The 20,410-nt window shown below is 31.2% G+C and overlaps 1 protein-coding gene across 3 annotated transcripts in view; it reads right to left on the reverse strand.

The window, feature by feature from the left end:
• The window catches only part of LOC134691995 (uncharacterized), a 65,894-nt gene that overhangs the window by 33,583 nt on the left and 11,901 nt on the right, over positions 1-20,410 (reverse strand). For all 3 annotated transcript variants that reach the window (XM_063552315.1, XM_063552316.1, XM_063552318.1), the window contains exons 4-8: positions 16,731-18,216; positions 9,666-9,839; positions 7,846-7,992; positions 5,147-5,330; positions 4,407-4,582 (exon numbers count right to left, since the gene is read on the reverse strand). In XM_063552315.1, coding sequence (XP_063408385.1) covers positions 4,407-4,582; positions 5,147-5,330; positions 7,846-7,992; positions 9,666-9,839; positions 16,731-18,216 — 2,167 coding nt within the window. The remainder of the gene's footprint in view (positions 1-4,406; positions 4,583-5,146; positions 5,331-7,845; positions 7,993-9,665; positions 9,840-16,730; positions 18,217-20,410) is intronic.

Consider the following 20,410-nt stretch of genomic DNA (forward strand, 5'->3'; position numbering starts at 1 on the left):
CAACAGAATTATTTGACCGTGTCCTCCAAAACTGACCATATATGCACTTTAATTTGTAAATCTATATACCTGCATAGTAAATCAGCCATATTTTTTATGTCAGGATTCAATGTATAATACAATCATGACAATGGACAGCAATATTGCAATATAATAACAACAAATTTTTGTTCGCATCAATTTAGGATACCAGCATGTCCTCATTTTATACAAAATATTGATACGTAACAAAATTTCAGTATTTTTGATACCTCCAGCTGACCTGTACAACAAAATTGTTTGACCGCATCCACCAAAACTGACAATATGTGCACTTTAATTTGCAAATCTATATACCTGCATAGTAAATCAGCCATATTTTTTTATGTCAGGATTCAATGTATAATACAATCATGACAATGGACAGCAAAATTGCAATACAATAACAAAAAATTTTGGTTCCCATAAATTTAGGATACCAGCATGTCCTCATTTTATTCAAAATATTGATACGTAACAAAATTTCAGTAGTTTTGATACCTCCAGCTGACTTGTACAACAAAATTATTTGACCACATTACCAAAACTGACCATATGTGAACTTTAAATTGTAAATCTTCTATCAGCATAGTAAATCAGCCTTATTTTTAATGTCAGGATTCAATGTATAAAACAATCATGACAATGGTCAGCAATATTGCAATATAATAACAACAAATTTTTGTTTGCCTAAATTAAGGGTGCCAGCATGTCCTCTTTTTACTTAGAATACTGATACGTAACAAAATTTCAGTAGTTTTGATGCCTCCAGTTGACCTGTACAACAAAATTGTTTGACCGCATCCACCAAAACTGACCATATGTGCACTTTAATTTGTAAATCTATATACCTGCATAGTAAATCAGCCATATTTTTTTATGTCAGGATTCAATGTATAATACAATCATGACAATGGACAGCAAAATTGCAATACAATAACAAAAAAATTTGGTTCGCATAAATTTAGGATACCAGCATTGTCCTCATTTTATACAAAATATTGATACGTAACAAAATTTCAGTAGTTTTGATACCTCCAGCTGACCTGTACAACAAAATTTTTTGACCGCATCCACCAAAACTGACCATATGTGCACTTTAATTTGTAAATCTATATACCTGCATAGTAAATCAGCCATATTTTTTTATGTCAGGATTCAATGTATAATACAATCATGACAATGGACAGCAAAATTGCAATACAATAACAAAAAAATTTGGTTCGCATAAATTTAGGATACCAGCATGTCCTCATTTTATTCAAAATATTGATACGTAACAAAATGTCAGTAGTTTTGATACCTCCAGCTGACTTGTACAACAAAATTATTTGACCATATTACCAAAACTGACCATATGTGAACTTTAAATTGTAAATCTATATACCAGCATAGTAAATCAGCCTTATTTTTAATGTCAGGATTCAATGTATAAAACAATCATGACAATGGACAGCAATATTGCAATATTATAACAACAAATTTTTGTTCGCCTAAATTAAGGGTGCTAGCATGTCCTCTTTTTACTTAAAATACTGATACGTAACAAAATTTCAGTAGTTTTGATGCCTCCAGTTGACTTGTACAACAGAATTATTTGACCGTGTCCACCAAAACTGACCATATATGCACTTTAATTTGTAAATCTATATACCTGCATAGTAAATCAGCCATATTTTTTATGTCAGGATTCAATGTATAATACAATCATGACAATGGACAGCAATATTGCAATATAATAACAACAAATTTTTGTTTGCCTAAATTAAGGGTGCCAGCATGTCCTCTTTTTACTTAGAATACTGATACGTAACAAAATTTCAGTAGTTTTGATGCCTCCAGTTGACCTGTACAACAAAATTGTTTGACCGCATCCACCAAAACTGACCATATGTGCACTTTAATTTGTAAATCTATATACCTGCATAGTAAATCAGCCATATTTTTTTATGTCAGGATTCAATGTATAATACAATCATGACAATGGACAGCAAAATTGCAATACAATAACAAAAAATTTTGGTTCGCATAAATTTAGGATACCAGCATGTCCTCATTTTATTCAAAATATTGATACGTAACAAAATTTCAGTAGTTTTGATACCTCCAGCTGACTTGTACAACAAAATTATTTGACCATATTACCAAAACTGACCATATGTGAACTTTAAATTGTAAATATATATACCAGCATAGTAAATCAGCCTTATTTTTAATGTCAGGATTCAATGTATATAATACAATCATGACAATGGACAGCAATATTGCAATATAATAACAACAAATTTTTTTTCGCCTTAATTAAGGGTGCCAGCATGTCCTCTTTTTACTTAAAATACTGATACATAACAAAATTTCAGTAGTTTTGATGCCTCCAGTTGACTTGTACAACAAAATTATTTGACCGTATCCACCAAAACTGACCATATATGCACTTTAATTTGTAAATCTATACCCGCATAGTAAATCAGCCATGTTTTTTATGTCAGGATTCAATGTATAATACAATCATGACAGTGGACAGCAATATTGCAATATAATAACAACGAATTTTTGTTCGCATAAATTTAGGATACCAGCATGTCCTCATTTTCTTCAAAATATTGATACGTAACAAAATTTCAGTAGTTTTGATACCTCCTGCTGACTTGTACAACAAAATTATTTGACCGCATCCACCAAAACTCAGACCATACGTGCACTTTAATTTGAAAATCTTTATACCCGGACAGTAAATCAGTCTTTTTTTTTATGTCACGATTTAATGTATAATACAATCATGACAATGGACAGCAATATTGCAATTTAATAACAACAATTTTTTGTTCGCATAAATTTAGGATACCAGTGTGTCCTCCTTTTATTCAAAATATTGATACGTAACAAAATTTCAGTAGTTTTAATACCTCATGCTGACTTGGAAAACAAAACTATTTGACCAAAACTGATCATATGTGCACTTTTATTTGCAAATCTATATACCGGCATACCATTGTACCGAGCGCCTTAATGTCTTTTCCTGGCGCTCCTGTTCGCATTTTAGTAATACCGTAAATGTACACGTAATCAATAATATTAGAAAACTATTAATGCAAAAAATATTCTGAATAAATTGAGAATGTCAGAATTTCATCTCTTTATTCATAATAACAGTCACATTATATATATAGGAGTTCATGACGGTGTACGTGTAAAACAAAACTATTATGCCACATCATCAAAGTACCAACACTGACATGTCTGAATTCATTTGTACTATTTACAATGATTTAATAAAAAAAAAATATACGAGGTTCTCTTCTTGGAATCTATTATGTCGGTTGATTGATTTTGTTTATAGTTAAACGTCAAGTGGCAACTATTTCATTAAAGTGCGCATTAAGTATAATTTTAGGACGTCCCATATAAATATCGGCAATGACAAATCTCTCGATAAATATGACGAATTTGACGAGATTGTTGATAGTTTTACCACACCGTATGCTTACGGACACTGTACAATTTCTGTTAGAATATTCTGCGGGAAATAGAATAGTAAATCCAATGCAAACAAGTTGAATATCAATGAAATATCCATGCAAGTATAAATTTATGCATAAAGTAAAATTTAGGAAGGGACAGGTAAACAACGGGGAACGAAGTAACGTAGACAATGTTGCCGATATCCCGTGATATAAGAATAGTGTTCCGATGCGTTGGATAACCTTTCTATCCGCCTTCTAATAAAATCGTATAGCCATTTTTTATTTATATAAGAATACATGTATATCAAATAAAAGAGAGCATTTGTATAATATCTAGTAGAGTCTAGCGAGTAAATAATAAATGATATCTGTGGAAAAACAATGCGAATGTTGAATTGTTTACATATTTTATTGAAAGCTCAAGTCTGATATGAAAACTCTTATAACGATAATCTGTCATAAGCAGACCTGTCCTCAGGTCTGGTCAATAGCAGACTTGTCCACAGGTCTGGTCAAAAGCAGACCTGTCCTCAGGTCTGGTCAGGAGCAGACCTGTCCACAGGTCTGGTCTGAGGCAGACCTGTCCTCAGGACTGGTCAAAAGCAGACTTGTCCACAGGTCTGGTCTGGGCAGACCTGTCCTCAGGACTGGTCAAAAGCAGACTTGTCCACAGGTCTGGTCTGGAGCAGACTTGTCGATAGGTCTGCAGCAGTCCTAAAAAAGCAGACCGTAGGTCTGGTCCACCAACGACGAAGTTAACTTGCTTGACTGCTTAAAAATTCTCAAGTTAACTTAGAAAGCAGTCAACAAGTTAACTCTAAGTTAACTTTTGTCAAGGCTAGGACCGCACCCATCTGTATGTATGAAAATTAGGCACTCAAATTTCAAAAATTAAATCAAAATATATATATATATAAACCTTACCCATTTTATTGCCTTCAATATGAACAAAGCCACATGCACACTCCATAAATCTTGAAGAACATGGAACATATTTATTTGTAATTCTGTTTTTTGTTCCATGCATATTAATCATGTGTTCTATATAAGCCCGTGAACACATCGAGTAATAGTTGCATTTTGTACATTTTAAAAATTTTCTGAAATAAAAAAATAAAGTTAAGTCATTTAAGTATAAATAATGTGATGTCATTGGATGTCTTTCAGTAAACATTTGCAAAATCATAATTCATGTTTGAATCTCAAAAAACAAAATATTTGAGATGTCCGTAAATAATAATTTCATGCTTAAGAAGTAGCATTGGATGAAATCGTAGGTTATCCTTCGTAATTGGCTGATATTTTTAAAAATCATGTACATTCATACAAGTTCATGTTCCTATTGAATCATGAATGTGACCTACTGAATTAGTTATAACATGAGCAACACGACGGATGCCACATATGAAGCAGGATCTGCTTACCCTTCCAGAGCACCTGAGATTATCCCTAGTTTTTGGTGGGGTTCGTGTTGTTTATTCTTTAGTTTTCTATGTTGTGTTATGTGTACTTTTGTTTGTCTGTTTGTCTTTTTCATTTTTAGCCATGACGTTGTCAGTTTATTTTCGAGTTATGAGTTTGACTGTCCCTCTGGTGTATTTCGTGCCTCTTATATACTGAACAAAGATTGATAAAGGGAAAATACTTGTACCTTAAGCACCTACCTGAAATGATCCTCTCTTATAACTTTATTACATTCTATGCATTCCATCCCATAGAGGTTATCTGGAAACTCTAAATTTAGTCTAATCGTTTCATGCTTTAGCTTCGAGTACGTCACAAATTTAGGTTTAGGTTCAGATACGAATTCATTTTTCTTTTTCCTTTTCCGGAGCTCTTCCTGGACATCTACATTGAAAATTTGTAAAAAATAAAGAGAACAGAAGAACAACTATGGAACCTACAGACATAAGGAAAATAAGGGTAAAACTGAATGCCCCCTCCTCTACAGTGGGGGCATCAATAATTCATTCAAATGTCTGTGATTATGGGTGTGATACCACTATTGATTTTTCCCTATTAGTCTTTGTTATTTTAGCACTTTTCAAAAAATTATGCAGAATTTATCTTTGTTTCCAAAAAATAAATACTTATAAGTTTTTTCCTGTCCAGTACCACAGACAAAATTTCACATAACATTTCATAGCAAAATAACCATAACTTAAAGTTGTTTTTTCACCTGGGTGCAAGCTTTAGTAACCATATCTGGTAATCTCAAGGATCCAAAATATTCTATAGAAATCCAGGGAAAAAAATAAAAGTGCTTTGAAATACCAAAGATATATGTTTATGACTCAGAAATATTTTACTGCAATGAAATTAATTTTCTATTTGATTACCTATAACTGTCAAATTCAATGGATTTTTTTTTAACAACCCTTTTTTCTTATAAAATTCATAAAAACAAATGTTTAAATTTACTATCAAAAATTAAAAATAGACAGTCAAGGGTCTAAATTAAATAAGTTATTAGAGAACTAGATGTGTCAAAGAGACATGAATGGCCCCGTCTCAAAAAATCTGCAATTTCAATAACACATGTGGACACAAACATGTTGGTAGTCTCACATATATTTCAAAAATCAGCTCAAAACGTGGAGGCGTACAGAAAAAAACTTTGTATAACTGTGATTTTTTACAATTTTCAAAGTTGTAAACCCTAAATTTTGGCAAAAATTATCAGAGCAGAAAAAAAAATGATCTGTAACTCATGTACCAAAAATCAGCCCAATATCTGAAAGCATTTAGAAAAAAGTCTGTATAACTGTGATTTTCAACAATTTATCAAAGTCCAAAGCACCAAATTTCGGCAAACATTAGTAGAGCGGAACGAAACTTGCACTTGATCTGTAACTCATCATGGTTAACTCACACACCAAAATTCAGCTCAATATTTGAAGGCTTTAAGACAAAAACTTTGTATAATGGTTTGTTGCGGAATGATGGAATTACGGAATTACAGACAAGTGTAAAACTATATGGCACCGACAATCTTGTTGCAGGGCCATAAAAATAACAAACATGTCGTTATTGCATGCTAAAATATCAAAATACTGTGATAACATTTGTATGTTACATGTTTTAAAGGGACAATATACACATTTTATTTTGTTAATTTTTTCACAAGTTCTATTGATATTATAATTTTCTTTATGTATACTAAACTATGCAAAGATTTTGTTATCATGAGCTTCAAGTAATTTTATTGATTCCTAAAAGCCCCTGTGCATTTCTAATCAAATGATATAGGTGATGTGTAGTGTCACCAAAGTTATGTGATGACTGATATATTAACTAGATATGACAAAATGTTGTCACAGAGATAATGTTGAGCCTCAATGCTGTTTTGATAGTATGTATAAAATGTTGAAATTTTGTAATGGCAATAAGTAGTACTGTGGATTCATTAATTTTCGTTGGATACAAATTTTCGGGATTTCATCAGTATTGGTAAACCATGAAATTAAATGTTCAATGAATGTCAAATTTTCTTCAGAATTGAATGGAGACCTTGGCAAAACCATGAAATTAAATGTTCAATGAATGTCAAATTTTCTACAGAATTGAATGCAGACCTTGGCAAAACCATGAAATTAAATGTTCAATGAATGTCCAATTTTCTACAGAATTGAATGCAGACCTTGGCAAAACCATGAAATTAAATGTTCAATGAATGTCCAATTTTCTACAGAATTGAATGCAGACCTTGGCAAAACCATGAAATTAAATGTCAAAGAACATACAAGTTTTCCTTTATACACAAAAATTGGTACCCAGAAAATAATTAAATCCACAGTACTTTAAAATATATTCTCTACTTTTTGTGCTATTTCACATTTCCTTACAGGTGTGAGAAAAATATTTCTCCTCCCTTGTGAAAAATTTCATTTCATTGTGACGTTAAATTTTCTTGTTTCTTCTGAATTTTCTTTATGTGATGTCATGAAAAAAGGTGACCATGCCTGATGACGTCACATCAAAAGTACACAACTTTCCTCAAATCTTTGAAAGTAAGGATATAAAATCATAAGAGAAACAGATTCCACCACTGTAGCTCGTGTATTACAATATTTCTCCACTCTCAACAGTTAAATTTTAATTATTCAAAATGCTTGGCAAGCCTCACGCTTTAAATATTAAAATTTAACTGTCTGGAGTGGAGAAATATAGTAATACACTTGTTGCAGTTGTGGAATCTATATATTTATGCGAAACATTGAAAGACAATGAACCTTTACTGTTCGTGCAGGGCTGAATAACCTCAGTGAAAATTAAAAATGCCAATACATACAAAATACCATTTACTTATGGGAATTTAATGAAAAAATTAAGGATTATTCTTACAATAGGTAATTATACAAACCTTTCGAACAATGTTCAGCGATGATATGATTTTGCTTTTTATATTTTGGCCAAGCGCCTCTAAATACCATAGGACAAAAATCACATCTTTCCATAGGAAATTTGCGTCTATAACCGCTTGGACTCCGACTTTTCTCCTCACCTAAAGCTAATAAAGAATATAAGTACGAATGAGATATTGATCATGTTGATGCTATCACGATCGACTTTTAGATACCATTAATGTCATTACCTTTGTTTGTTTTGTACCATTTATCATGTTAATGTTATTACCTTACATCTGTACTTTTGTACCATTTAAATGATAAATCATCTTTGGTATTTTTTGGTAAGTACTATCAATGTTAACACCTTTGTATATTGGTACCATGAATGTAAACAACTTTGTTTTTATTTTGATACCATTCAAGTTATTACCTTTGGGTTTTATTTGGTACCATTCATGTTATTACCTTGTTTTTTTAGTACCATTTAAATCAATACCTTGTTTTTCTGTGGTACCATTCATGTCATTACCTTGGTTTTTTTTGGGTACCATTCATGTTATAACCTTGTTTTTTTTGTACCATGAATGTAAACAACTTTGTTTTTATTTTGATACCATTCAAGTTATTACCTTTGGTTTTTTTTTGGAACCGTTCATGTTATTACCTTGGTTTTTTGGGTACCATTCATGTTATTACCTTGTTTTTTGTGTACCATTCATGTTATTACCTTGGTTTTTTGTGTACCATTCATGTTATTACCTTGGTTTTTTGTGTACCATTCATGTTATTACCTTTGGGTTTTTTGTGTACCATTCATCTTATTACCTTGGTTTTTTGGAACCATTCATGTTATTACCTTGGTTTTTTGTGTACCATTCATGTTATTACCTTTGGGTTTTTTGTGTACCATTCATCTTATTACCTTGGTTTTTTGGAACCATTCATGTTATACCTTGTTTTTTGTGTACCATTCATGTTATTACCTTGGTTTTTTGTGTACCATTCATGTTATTACCTTGTTTTTTTGTGTACCATTCATGTTATTACCTTGTTTATGTGTACCATTCATGTTATTACCTTGTTTTTTTGTGTACCATTCATGTTATTACCTTGGTTTTTTGGGTACCATTCATGTTATTACCTTGGTTTTTTGGGTACCATTCATGTTATTACCTTGTTTTTTGTGTACCATTCATGTTATTACCTTGGTTTTTTGTGTACCATTCATGTTATTACCTTGGTTTTTTGGGTACCATTCATGTTATTACCTTGTTTATGTGTACCATTCATGTTATTACCTTGTTTTTTTGTGTACCATTCATGTTATTACCTTGTTTATGTGTACCATTCATGTTATTACCTTGTTTATGTGTACCATTCATGTTATTACCTTGTTTTTTGTGTACCATTCATGTTATTACCTTGGTTTTTTGGGTACCATTCATGTTATTACCTTGTTTATGTGTACCATTCATGTTATTACCTTGTTTTTTTGTGTACCATTCATGTTATTACCTTGTTTATGTGTACCATTCATGTTATTACCTTGGTTTTTTGTGTACCATTCATGTTATTACCTTGTTTTTTTTTTATCTTCAATGATCTAAACAAGATTGATATCTCGCTTAAGCGGAAAATTAAGTTGATATAAGAACCTTTCTAACAATGACAAACTTGACAAAATAGATAAAAAATCATCTTTCATTTTCAATTTAAATGTTTCAAAATCACAGTATGTTAAATGTACCTGTATTCCTGCATTTGCAAAAGGTCGATTTTCTATCTGACATGGCTCAAATAATTTAGTTAAGCATGTTAAGAAATCATTAATTACCTGAATCAGTTTTAGTAGTTTTTGTCTTTTTGGTTTTCGGTGGCTTCCGTACATAATTTGTATTATAAGTATCACATCCTGGGCAGCACTTATTAGAACTACATATACCAGCTTTCCATTTCGCTTCATGGACTTTCTTTTTTTTGGCCTTTTGTATATTTTTGTCAAGTAAACCTGAAAAAATACAAAAATAATGTAAATCCATTGAACAAAACAACAACTCATTGTACAAATACACTTCAACAGAAACACTAATTACTCAAAGTGCTTGTAAGCACTGTAGTGTAAAGATTGTTTTAATTTATCAGTGGTAAATAAAATCAAATATTGCAATCCAAATAAAGCATTGATTGTAATTTATTCAACTACAATTTTGGATAAAGGAAGATAACTCCAATTTTAGCCTGGTGCAGCCAAATATTTCATTGGTCATATTTAAATTGTCTTGAATGCATTAGTAAGATCTTTCAAATAGAAATATCCTACATTTTATTTCATGGAGATTGGATGTATAGTTTTTGAGGTACGACATTTTGAAAGTGTTGAATATGTTGTATTTTTAGACCGTTTCTATGATAACTTTAATACAGTAAGATGGCACTGAAAACAGTTAAAAAAGCAAGATTCAAATAATGAAAATAACAGAACTTTTTAATGCCTCAACCAATTGACGTAAAATTTTAAATACATATAAAAAAATATAAGAACCTTAAATGAGTATAAGAATTTTTTATTTTTTTTGTATTGAAATTGAAAAAAATTCCATAGTTACCATGGTAACGAAACAGAAAAAAATGAAAATAACTGCTTTAAAGGCTTTTAACTTGCAATAGTATCTACATAAGTCAGCTTTTTTATAGGAATTGTTAGTTAATTGATAAAACAATTGAAGAGGTTCAATTTCTGCTGTTAATTTTGAATATTTGATTATAAAATTTTCAGTTACCATGGCAACAGAAAGCATTATTTCGAATTTTTGTGAAAATTTCTTCTCAAATGATAAAATTCAAAATGTGGAAACTTTTCTGTAACTACAAAACATTAGCACTGTTTTTATGTTAATTTTAGAATTAAAAATGCTTATTAAATATAATAATATATGTATTTATGTTTCCATAGCAACAGTATAAATTCTGAAATTGTAAAAAAAAATCAAGTTGTTACGACCAAATCGTCATACATCTTTAATGAATCTAAACAGCTAGAATATAAGAAACACTGACTGAGTGACATTTATTGATACAATTGTTGTATTGAGTTTGCTTATTGTTGAAAGCTGTATCAGTATGCGGATAAATCTCTGTCACTGACTCTGGTAGATGGTTGTCCATTTGCAAATATATGAATTTTTTATTTTTTTTGGTTTATAATGACTTTTTGAATGTTTCCTTTCATGATTTAACATTGTTAAAGTATATTCTCAAAGCACATGCAGTTGGTTAGTATATATTTGTTTTTGTGATAGTGCATGTACTGTCAATTGTCACCTTTTTAAAATACTCTTTTCAAAGCAAAACCTAAAAAAAAATGCATATCAAAATCAGAAAATTGAATTACCAAATATTTATTAATAATTTATAATAAATAAGACCTGTGAGTAAGAAGAACTTCACAACACTATCAACAAAAACACAAGACTTGAACATTTAGTTACAACTAGAGCAGTAATTTATATATTTTGTAGTGATTGATTGCAAACATTTTTTTTCCAGCTTCCATGATCGAAGAGAAGAATCATTTGGTCCGATTTCATTATCAAAATCAAAATGAATTACAGTTTTGATATAAGTTGTTTCCACTGCTGGTGGTGAACACCACTTAAATGTGCATGTATTTGTAATCGAACGTTCCATAAAATTTACTGTAGCAGTTTCTTCTGATAAGATATTGTCAACTTGTCCTATATACCAATCTGATTGACCTGCTACAGCAATCCACTGATTAACTTTAAAATGTTTGTAATTACTAATAAAAGATATATTTGTATTGACTTTTACATCACGGCTTTTCTTAGGTTTTTTAACCGCTGAAGTTTCTTCCTTTTCATTTTCAAGCTTTCGTTTCCTCGTTTTGTTCGAATTATGTAGACCATTTTTGTTTATAACTGCGCTTTGTTTTTTCACAACCCTGACATTTTTCAAATTGTCCTTTTCTGAATTTAATAAATTGTTTCTTTCTGTTAATGGTCTTAAAATTTCTTGTTTTCTAGGGACATCCAAATCAATGTCTACACCAACATGTATATTAGAGGAATATTTTTGAATAATTTTGATAAGATTGTTTTTTAACATGTCTATACTAAATGCCTTTCCCTCAGTTGAAAATTTGTAAAACACATTATTTGCCTCAAAACACAAAACACATTTATAATACTTTAACTGAAATTTTAAAGCAACTAATTTCAGATGTGAAGTTTTAAATTTTGATAAAAGTTTTTTTACATCAGTTTCAGATTTACATTGTCCATATCTTAATATGTTATCAATTATCTTTTGTTTCTCTGCAATTTTTTTCATTTTCTTTCTTTTGATTTCCTCGGCTCTTATTTGTAACATTTCAATTCGTTTGTTTTTTATATCTTTGGATCTTTGTCGCCACTTTTCTATAAATTTTGGCAACAGTTTCGAAACCTTTTGCATAATATCAGGCTCATTACATTGCGTGTCAAGCCAATCAGAAGTTTTATTATTAACATATAAAACCATTCCTTCAATGTGAGCCGTGGTTGCGTTAGGTTTGAATCTTTTAATTCTGTCTAACTGACCAAAATTTGATTCATTTGATTGGTTTGTTTTAGGAACAGATTGACTAATCAGCATCAAATCCTCATTGGGATCAGCATGCTTCCCTCCAGTTAAGTGATCAACTAACTGCCTTTTAATAACGCTTAAAATACTGGCCAATATAAGTTCTAAAGCCTGTGTCGTTAAAACATCCAATTCTTCGTTATTTTCTTCCACAGCATGTAAAGCAAAGAAACCAAACAAATCTTTTTCAGGAGGGTAATTTTCAAACATTTGATAATTTTCATCAAACATCGGAGAAGAATCTTGTACTAAATTTGAAATACTATCATGTAACTTTTGGTAATATTGTGACATGTCAGTTATAGATACATCATTACAATCAAGAAGTTTCCATAGTGGACGATTGATATGGACATCAACTAAACCAAGAGCTCTAACACCAGCAAGAGCAATTTTGGATTCAATGTCAGCATTCACAGATAGTAACAGATTATTACCTGTCCCATACATTTCAATAAAATCTTGGATATGTGTCAAATGACCATATACTGCTCTTGCATTTTGAAATAAAATGTTAAACCTGTTCCCACGGAAAGGTACAAGATAATTTTTTAAACCATTTTCAAATAAATAGGCATTAAATTGCTGTGGCCTTCCCGCAGTTTCACAACCATGTATTTGCAATAAGTTACAACACGAGCGTATTAATCTTTGCGCAGCAGACTCACTCCTTGTACCCCAATTACTAAATTGTGATAAAGTTTTCATACCAATTTTTTCTGCTGTACTAATTTCTTCAAATTTTTTCAATGATTTGTTAGAATAATCAGCAAAATTTGTTAGTAAATGTAATCCACAATAAAAATCATGAATATCTATAATTGATTGCTGACATTCTTCATTTAAAGTTTCCCAGTTTTCTAAAGCTTTGGGTAATAATGATTTACGCCATTCTTCAAAAAGCTTAACATACGGTTTGTTTGTTGGACCTCTATCGCTCATTGTATTATGAATGGTTTTTACCATTTTGCTGATGACTTTTGTTAATATTTCAGGATTTTTTTCATTAGTCAGTGATACATAAATTTCACCTAATTCATTAAACAATGCTTTTGTTGCATCTAATTGTGTTGCACTGTTTTCTGTTGCTAAGTCCATCAAACTTGCTGAATATGTTTTTTCTGAAGTTGTTATGTCAAAAGTAAAAAAATGTTCCCCCCACTTGCTTGTGCCATCAAACTGCAACGTATTTTCAGAGTCCTTGCTTAAAATAGTATCTGCCAATTGAAATTTTGCCATCAAATTAGCTTGCAGAGCCATTCTTTTAGCAAATGTAACTTCTGGCATATCATGCAGTTCTTGACCAGTCATATTTTTTATGACTGATTTAATAACATTGCTGCACATGTTACAGCTTACACCTAATGATATTAATTCCATATATGTTTTTTTCATTTCATCACAAAACTCGCGCGACCCATCTTTTCTGGTTTTAAAAATAGGTATTTTTGTGCATTCTTCAATTATTTCCTGTAGGATGGCGTTTGATTCTTGAAGTTCCTTGTTTTCATCGCGCAACTTAGAAAAATTTTCATTGTGTTTATTTTCAAAAAGTTCTGGTTTTGACTTAAGATATGATATTTTTTTTTGTAAATTTCTTTTATCCTCTTTTAAGACTATGATGTCTTTTTCTCTTTGCGTTACGCTTTCTTCCATAAAGGAAGATTTTTCTTTTTCATTTGCTAAAGTTTTGTTTATTGTTTCTAATTTAGTGTCTCTTCTCTGGATTTTTTTGTTAATGTTCCTAGTATTATACTTTTGAAGTTTGTTAATAACAGTTTCATATTTTAGTTTCAAGTCTGAAAGTTCTTTGTCTGATATTGTTTTATCTTTTATGATTTTATTTAGTTGATCAGATAATTGCTGATTTTCCTTATATTCTTGTGTAAGTTCTTCTTCAACTTCTTCTTTTTCATGTTGAAGTTGGTAATTTAAATTTTGAATTTGTTGACAGCACTTTATTGTTTTTAATTTCTGTTTTGAACACTTAGGATTGTCACAACCCTCTGCCAAGTTGTCTGTTGAGCTTGCTTTATCAGTACCCATTTTTGGGTATGTATATGTTTCATTCAAAAACTGTTCCGAAAAGCTATAGCCCTTTCTACTCATATCTAAACGATTCTTTAATAAAGATTTAACCGAGTAACGCATAGCATGTTCTGAAAAAGTTTCGCTTTTAAGCCCCACTATATTATGAACCCACTTTGTTAATTCTGTGAAAGTGTAATTATTTGAGCTACGAAACTTTTCAAGTTCATATACAACACCATTTGTGACTTGATCACAGACAAAACTATACAAATTATTTGAAAAAATTCTGAATTTTGAACAATGAATTCCTATGACAGTTGAATCTTCTGACAACAATAGAACTTCTCTTAAAACTTTTTCTTTTAATTCTTCTGTATTTGCTTTATCAAACTTGTTTTCTATCTTCCTTATCAAATCACTTATTTTACTTGGTATCTTTACTCTTGAGTTTACTTTCTTAAGAAGACCCGGTAACTTTTCTTGTATATTTTGTTGTTCGTATCGAAGAATATCTCTTAACTGAATCACGAACGCATAATTTATATCTGAAAAATAAAAAAAAGTAACCTACAATTTTGTGAAAAAAAATCCCCTACCCCTCTTGCATGTCTTACACTAGGAATGAGTAGGATATTAAATTGTCTCTCTTAAATATCTTTATCAAGCAGAAATCTTTTTTTTATTTTAAATATCTTATCAGAAAAGCATAATACTCCCCTGAAAAAACAATGAAAAGGAACCTACATTTATTGAGAAAAAAAATCCCATCCCCCCTCTATTGCCTTATATTTCATTATTATATCTGTATATAAAAATTAGATCACACTTTTTCTTGACCGTATGGGAAGTTTTATTTTTAATAATTAATCAAGTTTCATTTCAAATATCTACTTTATTTGATTTCTGGAAACTATGTTTATTTTAGAATTGCGTAAAATCGAAAGTGAAATTTGATTTTCATATTGTTTACAAATTGTTCACGTAGTTCATTCATGTTATCGTTGTCCGTAAGTTCTTTATTTTAGCAAAGAAACATTTATCCGTATATTACTGTGCTAAATTACCTATGTTTTCACGTTTACACGCGTCTTCTATTGATTTAAACACGCCATTTATTTGCGCTGCGGCTACAGAAATCGAATTCATTTTTATCTGGAACGTTATCGACTTTCAGAAAATTTTGAAGGTCATGACCTTTTTTCAACGAAGTAAAGTCAGTATCGCTTTAGTTTCGCATCTTTTGACTAGTTACTGTTTGGAAAGAGCAAGTTCTAAATTTTTTACACGTATAACTTTCATCAAAAACTTTTATAAAATTAATATTGAAAATTTTAAATGAAATTGTTTTTTAAATTAAAATTTTTTATACAGCTATACTATCTTCAAGAAAGTTATACGAAAATAAAGCTTAAAACACGTGCTTCCGTTTTATGTTAATTTTAAATGTGTAAACAAACGGGCGAAGGTGGCAAATTTAGTCAGAACTCAAGATCGCTCTAAATTTACGCTGTCTAACTTTCATACCGCGTATAAATATCGGAAACGTCGCCGAGTTTTAACATTTGGAACGTAAGTGTTAATCTACAAATGTTGATTAAAAAAACAGATGAAATTAATCTACAAATGATTCTCTTTCGATTGGTATAATTTTCGTAAACATATTCCAAGGGGAAAATAACTAAAATAGAGTTTTAAAATCTTATACATTATGCCAAAATCGTGACGTCTAACTGAACGTTACACTACACATGCACCAGGCTACCAATTTATATGACTGGAACTATAATTATATATGTAATAATAAAAGTATAACATCATTTTGTGACTTGAATTTCTAAGCATTAATCACATTGATAACTTTCTGGAACTAAAAATTGTCATCATAAATTAACATTACTTCTGTAGATTAGAATAAAACTGGAACAGGGGACTTTAGATTTATTTATAAAATATATTTATATCTAAAAACGATATTGTTTTCCTTTTTTTTCTTTTTGTGTTTGTATGGTTTTGTTTGTTAAATGTATTTTGTGTATGCTTACATTATTTGTCACAAACTTACTGTTCAAATTTAATATGACAATAAATATTTGATTTGATTTGTAATGCATTAGTTGATGTACATGTTTTGTTAAAAAAAAACTCTTATAGTCAGATAGTAAAATTAAAATGCCTTTAAAAAAATATGTTTGAAAATTAAAAAAAAAAAGCCTAGCATTACGATTACTTTGTGTATTTTCTTGTTCCTTCATCGTCTCCATAACAAATGGAAGCATTCCAATATCCCACTCCTTACAGTTTTCATCACCTTCCTCAAACTGAACATGATCATTTGCAGGAATATAAGATTGAATTGATGTTCCTGCCATTGACTGATCAGGAATAGCATTCACATTGTGTGTTATTCTGAACAATTCTGACTCGGACATAATCTTATTATTGTGATTGTTTACATTGTCAGTATATGAACCATACAAGTCTATCTCAGCATGTTCAGACTGAACTGTTGGGTACTTTTCGACTGGAATAGTTTCTAACAATTCGGTAGTTCCATCAGGTAATTCAACTTTGACAGTAACAAAATCTTTTGATACAGTGCTATCAGTGTCTGATCCATCACGGTAATCCTGATGACCTGCATCAGTTTGAACAGTGTTGTAACTGTTATTGTTAAATAATGTAACAGGGGCGATAACTCCCCCTAACTCATTCCTCTCTGATACATCATTGCAATTCTGTTGACCTATGTCAGTTTGGACAGTGTTGTAACTATTATTGTTATATAAAACAGCACTATAGCTGTTATATGATGGAAAAAGGGAATCAACATTGTGCAATTCATTATTCCCTGATGACATCATCTCAGAGCTGATTTCAACATATTGACCAGTTTCAAAACTATTTTGCTCCTTTCTAGTTATTCTTACACCATCAGTTTGAAAAGTGTTGTGACTGTTATCAATATACGATGTAATAGGGGAAACAACTCTGTATAATTCATTATTCTTAGATAACTCCCTCTCAGAGCCGATTTCAATATATTGAACTGTTTCAGAACTATTTTCCTCGTTTCCAGTTATTCTTATTATTCCATCAGTTTGAACAGTGTTGCAACTGTCGTCAATATATGATGATAAAGGGGAAACAACTCTAGATAATTCATTGCTAGATGATGACACCATCTCGGAGCCAATTTCATCATATTGAACTGTTTCACATAATCCAACAGTTTGAACAGTGGTGTAATTGTTATCATTATATGATGCTGAAGGGGAAATAACTCTGGATAGTTCATTGCTCTCAGATGAAACCATTTCATTGCCAATTCCAACATACTGAACAGTTTCAAAACTATTTTCTTCTTCATCTATTATAATACTATGTTCTTTGGAACCAATTCCTTCTTTATTTATTTTTTCAAAACTATTTTCTTCTTCATCATTTATCTGTATACAATGTTCGTTGTCCAAATTTTCATCTACATCAATTTCTAACTCTAAATTAGTATGTTCATTTTTAAAAATGTCTTGTGTAGTGCTATTATTAGAATCTCCATCAAAGTGATTGCCATCTTCAGGAATAGTTACTGACCAATAAGAATCATGTATTGTTCCTGTTCCTATGACAACACCACTATCAGCTACTTCAACAGTAAACTCCTCAGGTTTTGCAGAAGTCAACGCTTTCTTTCTCGACGACTTTAACTGCTGAAGCTTAAAATACAAAAGATAAACATCAATATAAAAATGATGTGGTATGATTGCCAATGAGACAACTCTCCACAAGAACAGAAGAGACCAAATGACACAGAAATTAACAACTATAGGTCAACATACTGACTTAAAAAATGAGTAAAGCTCATACCACATATTCATCTATAAAAGGCCCTGAAATGACAAATGTAAAAAAAATCAAACAAGAAAAACTAAAATACTGTGGATTCATTTATTTTCGTGGGTACCAATTTTCGTGGACAGAGGGAAACTTGCATATTCGTGGATATTTATATTCGTGGTTTTGACAAAATTCACATGCATTCCTTTAGAAAATATGCATTACGTTGAACATTTAAATTCGTTGTTTCCCTGTACCCACGAAATCCACGTAAAATTGGTATCCAACGAATACAAATGAATCCACAGTAATCACAAAGCCAATTTAAACTTTTTATAGGCTTGTTTATGTGGAACTGTTACACACATGTAACACCACTGTCCAAGATTAAGGGGGAAGATTTGGCCCCATCAAGCATGTTTAACCCTGACACGTTCTGCTAATGCGTGTCCCATTTTCAGCGGTCTGTAAATTATTCAGTGGTTGTTGTTTGCTGCTGTATATATTATATTTGTTTTTTGTTTAGTAAATAAATCAGGCAGTTAGTTTTCTCATTAAAATAATGTAAATTCAGAAATTATTGCATGCATTTACCACTGCAATTTCTTCTTTCAGACTAAAATGCTATTTTAATTTTGGCAATGTTGAGAAAAATCCTCTTAAATTCATATACAAAATCTATAATGGGAATTTAAATTATTTTGTTTACATGAAAACATCACATAATTTCTGAATTCACAGTATTGCTTAACATAGGACATTTGCTAGCCTTTTATCCATGTTATCATGATCATGTTAATATAATACTATATGGTAAGAGTTTAAGTCATTGTTGAAGGGTGAAACACAGAATTTGGCGCCAGCATTAAGCAATAAAATTGAGAATGGAAATGGGGAATGTGTCAAAGAGACAACAACCCGACCAAATAAAAAAACAACAGCAGAAGGTCACCAACAGGTCTTCAATGTTGCGAGAAATTCCCGCACCCAGAGGCGTCCTTCAGCTGGCCCCTAAACAAATATATACTAGTTCAGTGCTAATGAACGCCATACTAATTTCCAAAGACTAACAAAGGCCAGAGGCTCCTGACTTGGGACAGGTGCAAAAATGCGGCTGGGTCCAACCCTCCCCCTATACCTCTAACCAATGTAGAAAAGTAAACTCATAACAATACGCACATTGAAATTCAGTTCAAGAGAAGTCTGAGTCTGATGTCAGAAGATGTAACCAAAGAAAATAAACAAAATGACAATAATACATAAATAACAACAGACTACTAGCAGTTTACTGACATGCCAGCTCCAGACTTCAATTAAACTGACTGAAAGATTATGATTTCATCATATGAACATCAGGCACAATCCTTCTTGTTAGGGGTTTAGTATCATACCATCATAACATATAATATGAGAAGAACATAACCCGTTCCTGCCAAACATGGTTAACCTCACCCAATCTGTATACATGTGCATGCCTATTCAAAAGACGTATTTACACTTGAATGCAAATTTGTCTGCCATTACAGGTTCCCGAAACATAACAATTCCCAAAAATTGACGTCACAATTAAAAGGTGATTATTGCTCGACGTCAAAAGGTTATTCGGAGGAAATCTAAGGTCATTTTGTGTGATTCAGTGGTTGTTGTTTGCTGCTGTATGTATATATATATGTATTTTTAAGGTCTTTCCTCTCCGTGAGGAAAGACCTTATTGTTTTTCGCATGTTTTTAAGGTCTTTCCCCTACGTGAGGAAAGACCTTTTTGTTTTTCTAATGTTTTTTTTTCTTTTTCTTTTTTTTCTTCCAACATTTGTTTGACAAGGCCTCCTCCCCTTTCTGTTGAAGTTATCAAGACCAAATATGGATCATTGATAGACCTCATCATGAACTTTTACCAGATGAACTTTTGTAGGATTTCATCATCCCCTTTAGAAGTAATCTCCCTTTTATTGATTTTTTTCAACATGGCCCCCCTTAAATGTTTTAAAAGATATCATGACCTTATTTGGACAAAAGTTAGATCTCATCATGATGTGTTACCATATGAGGCTGCTAAGGATTTCATCATTCCCT

Source organism: Mytilus trossulus, chromosome 12 (genome assembly GCF_036588685.1).
Source record: "Mytilus trossulus isolate FHL-02 chromosome 12, PNRI_Mtr1.1.1.hap1, whole genome shotgun sequence".
Lineage (NCBI taxonomy): Eukaryota > Metazoa > Mollusca > Bivalvia > Mytilida > Mytilidae > Mytilus > Mytilus trossulus.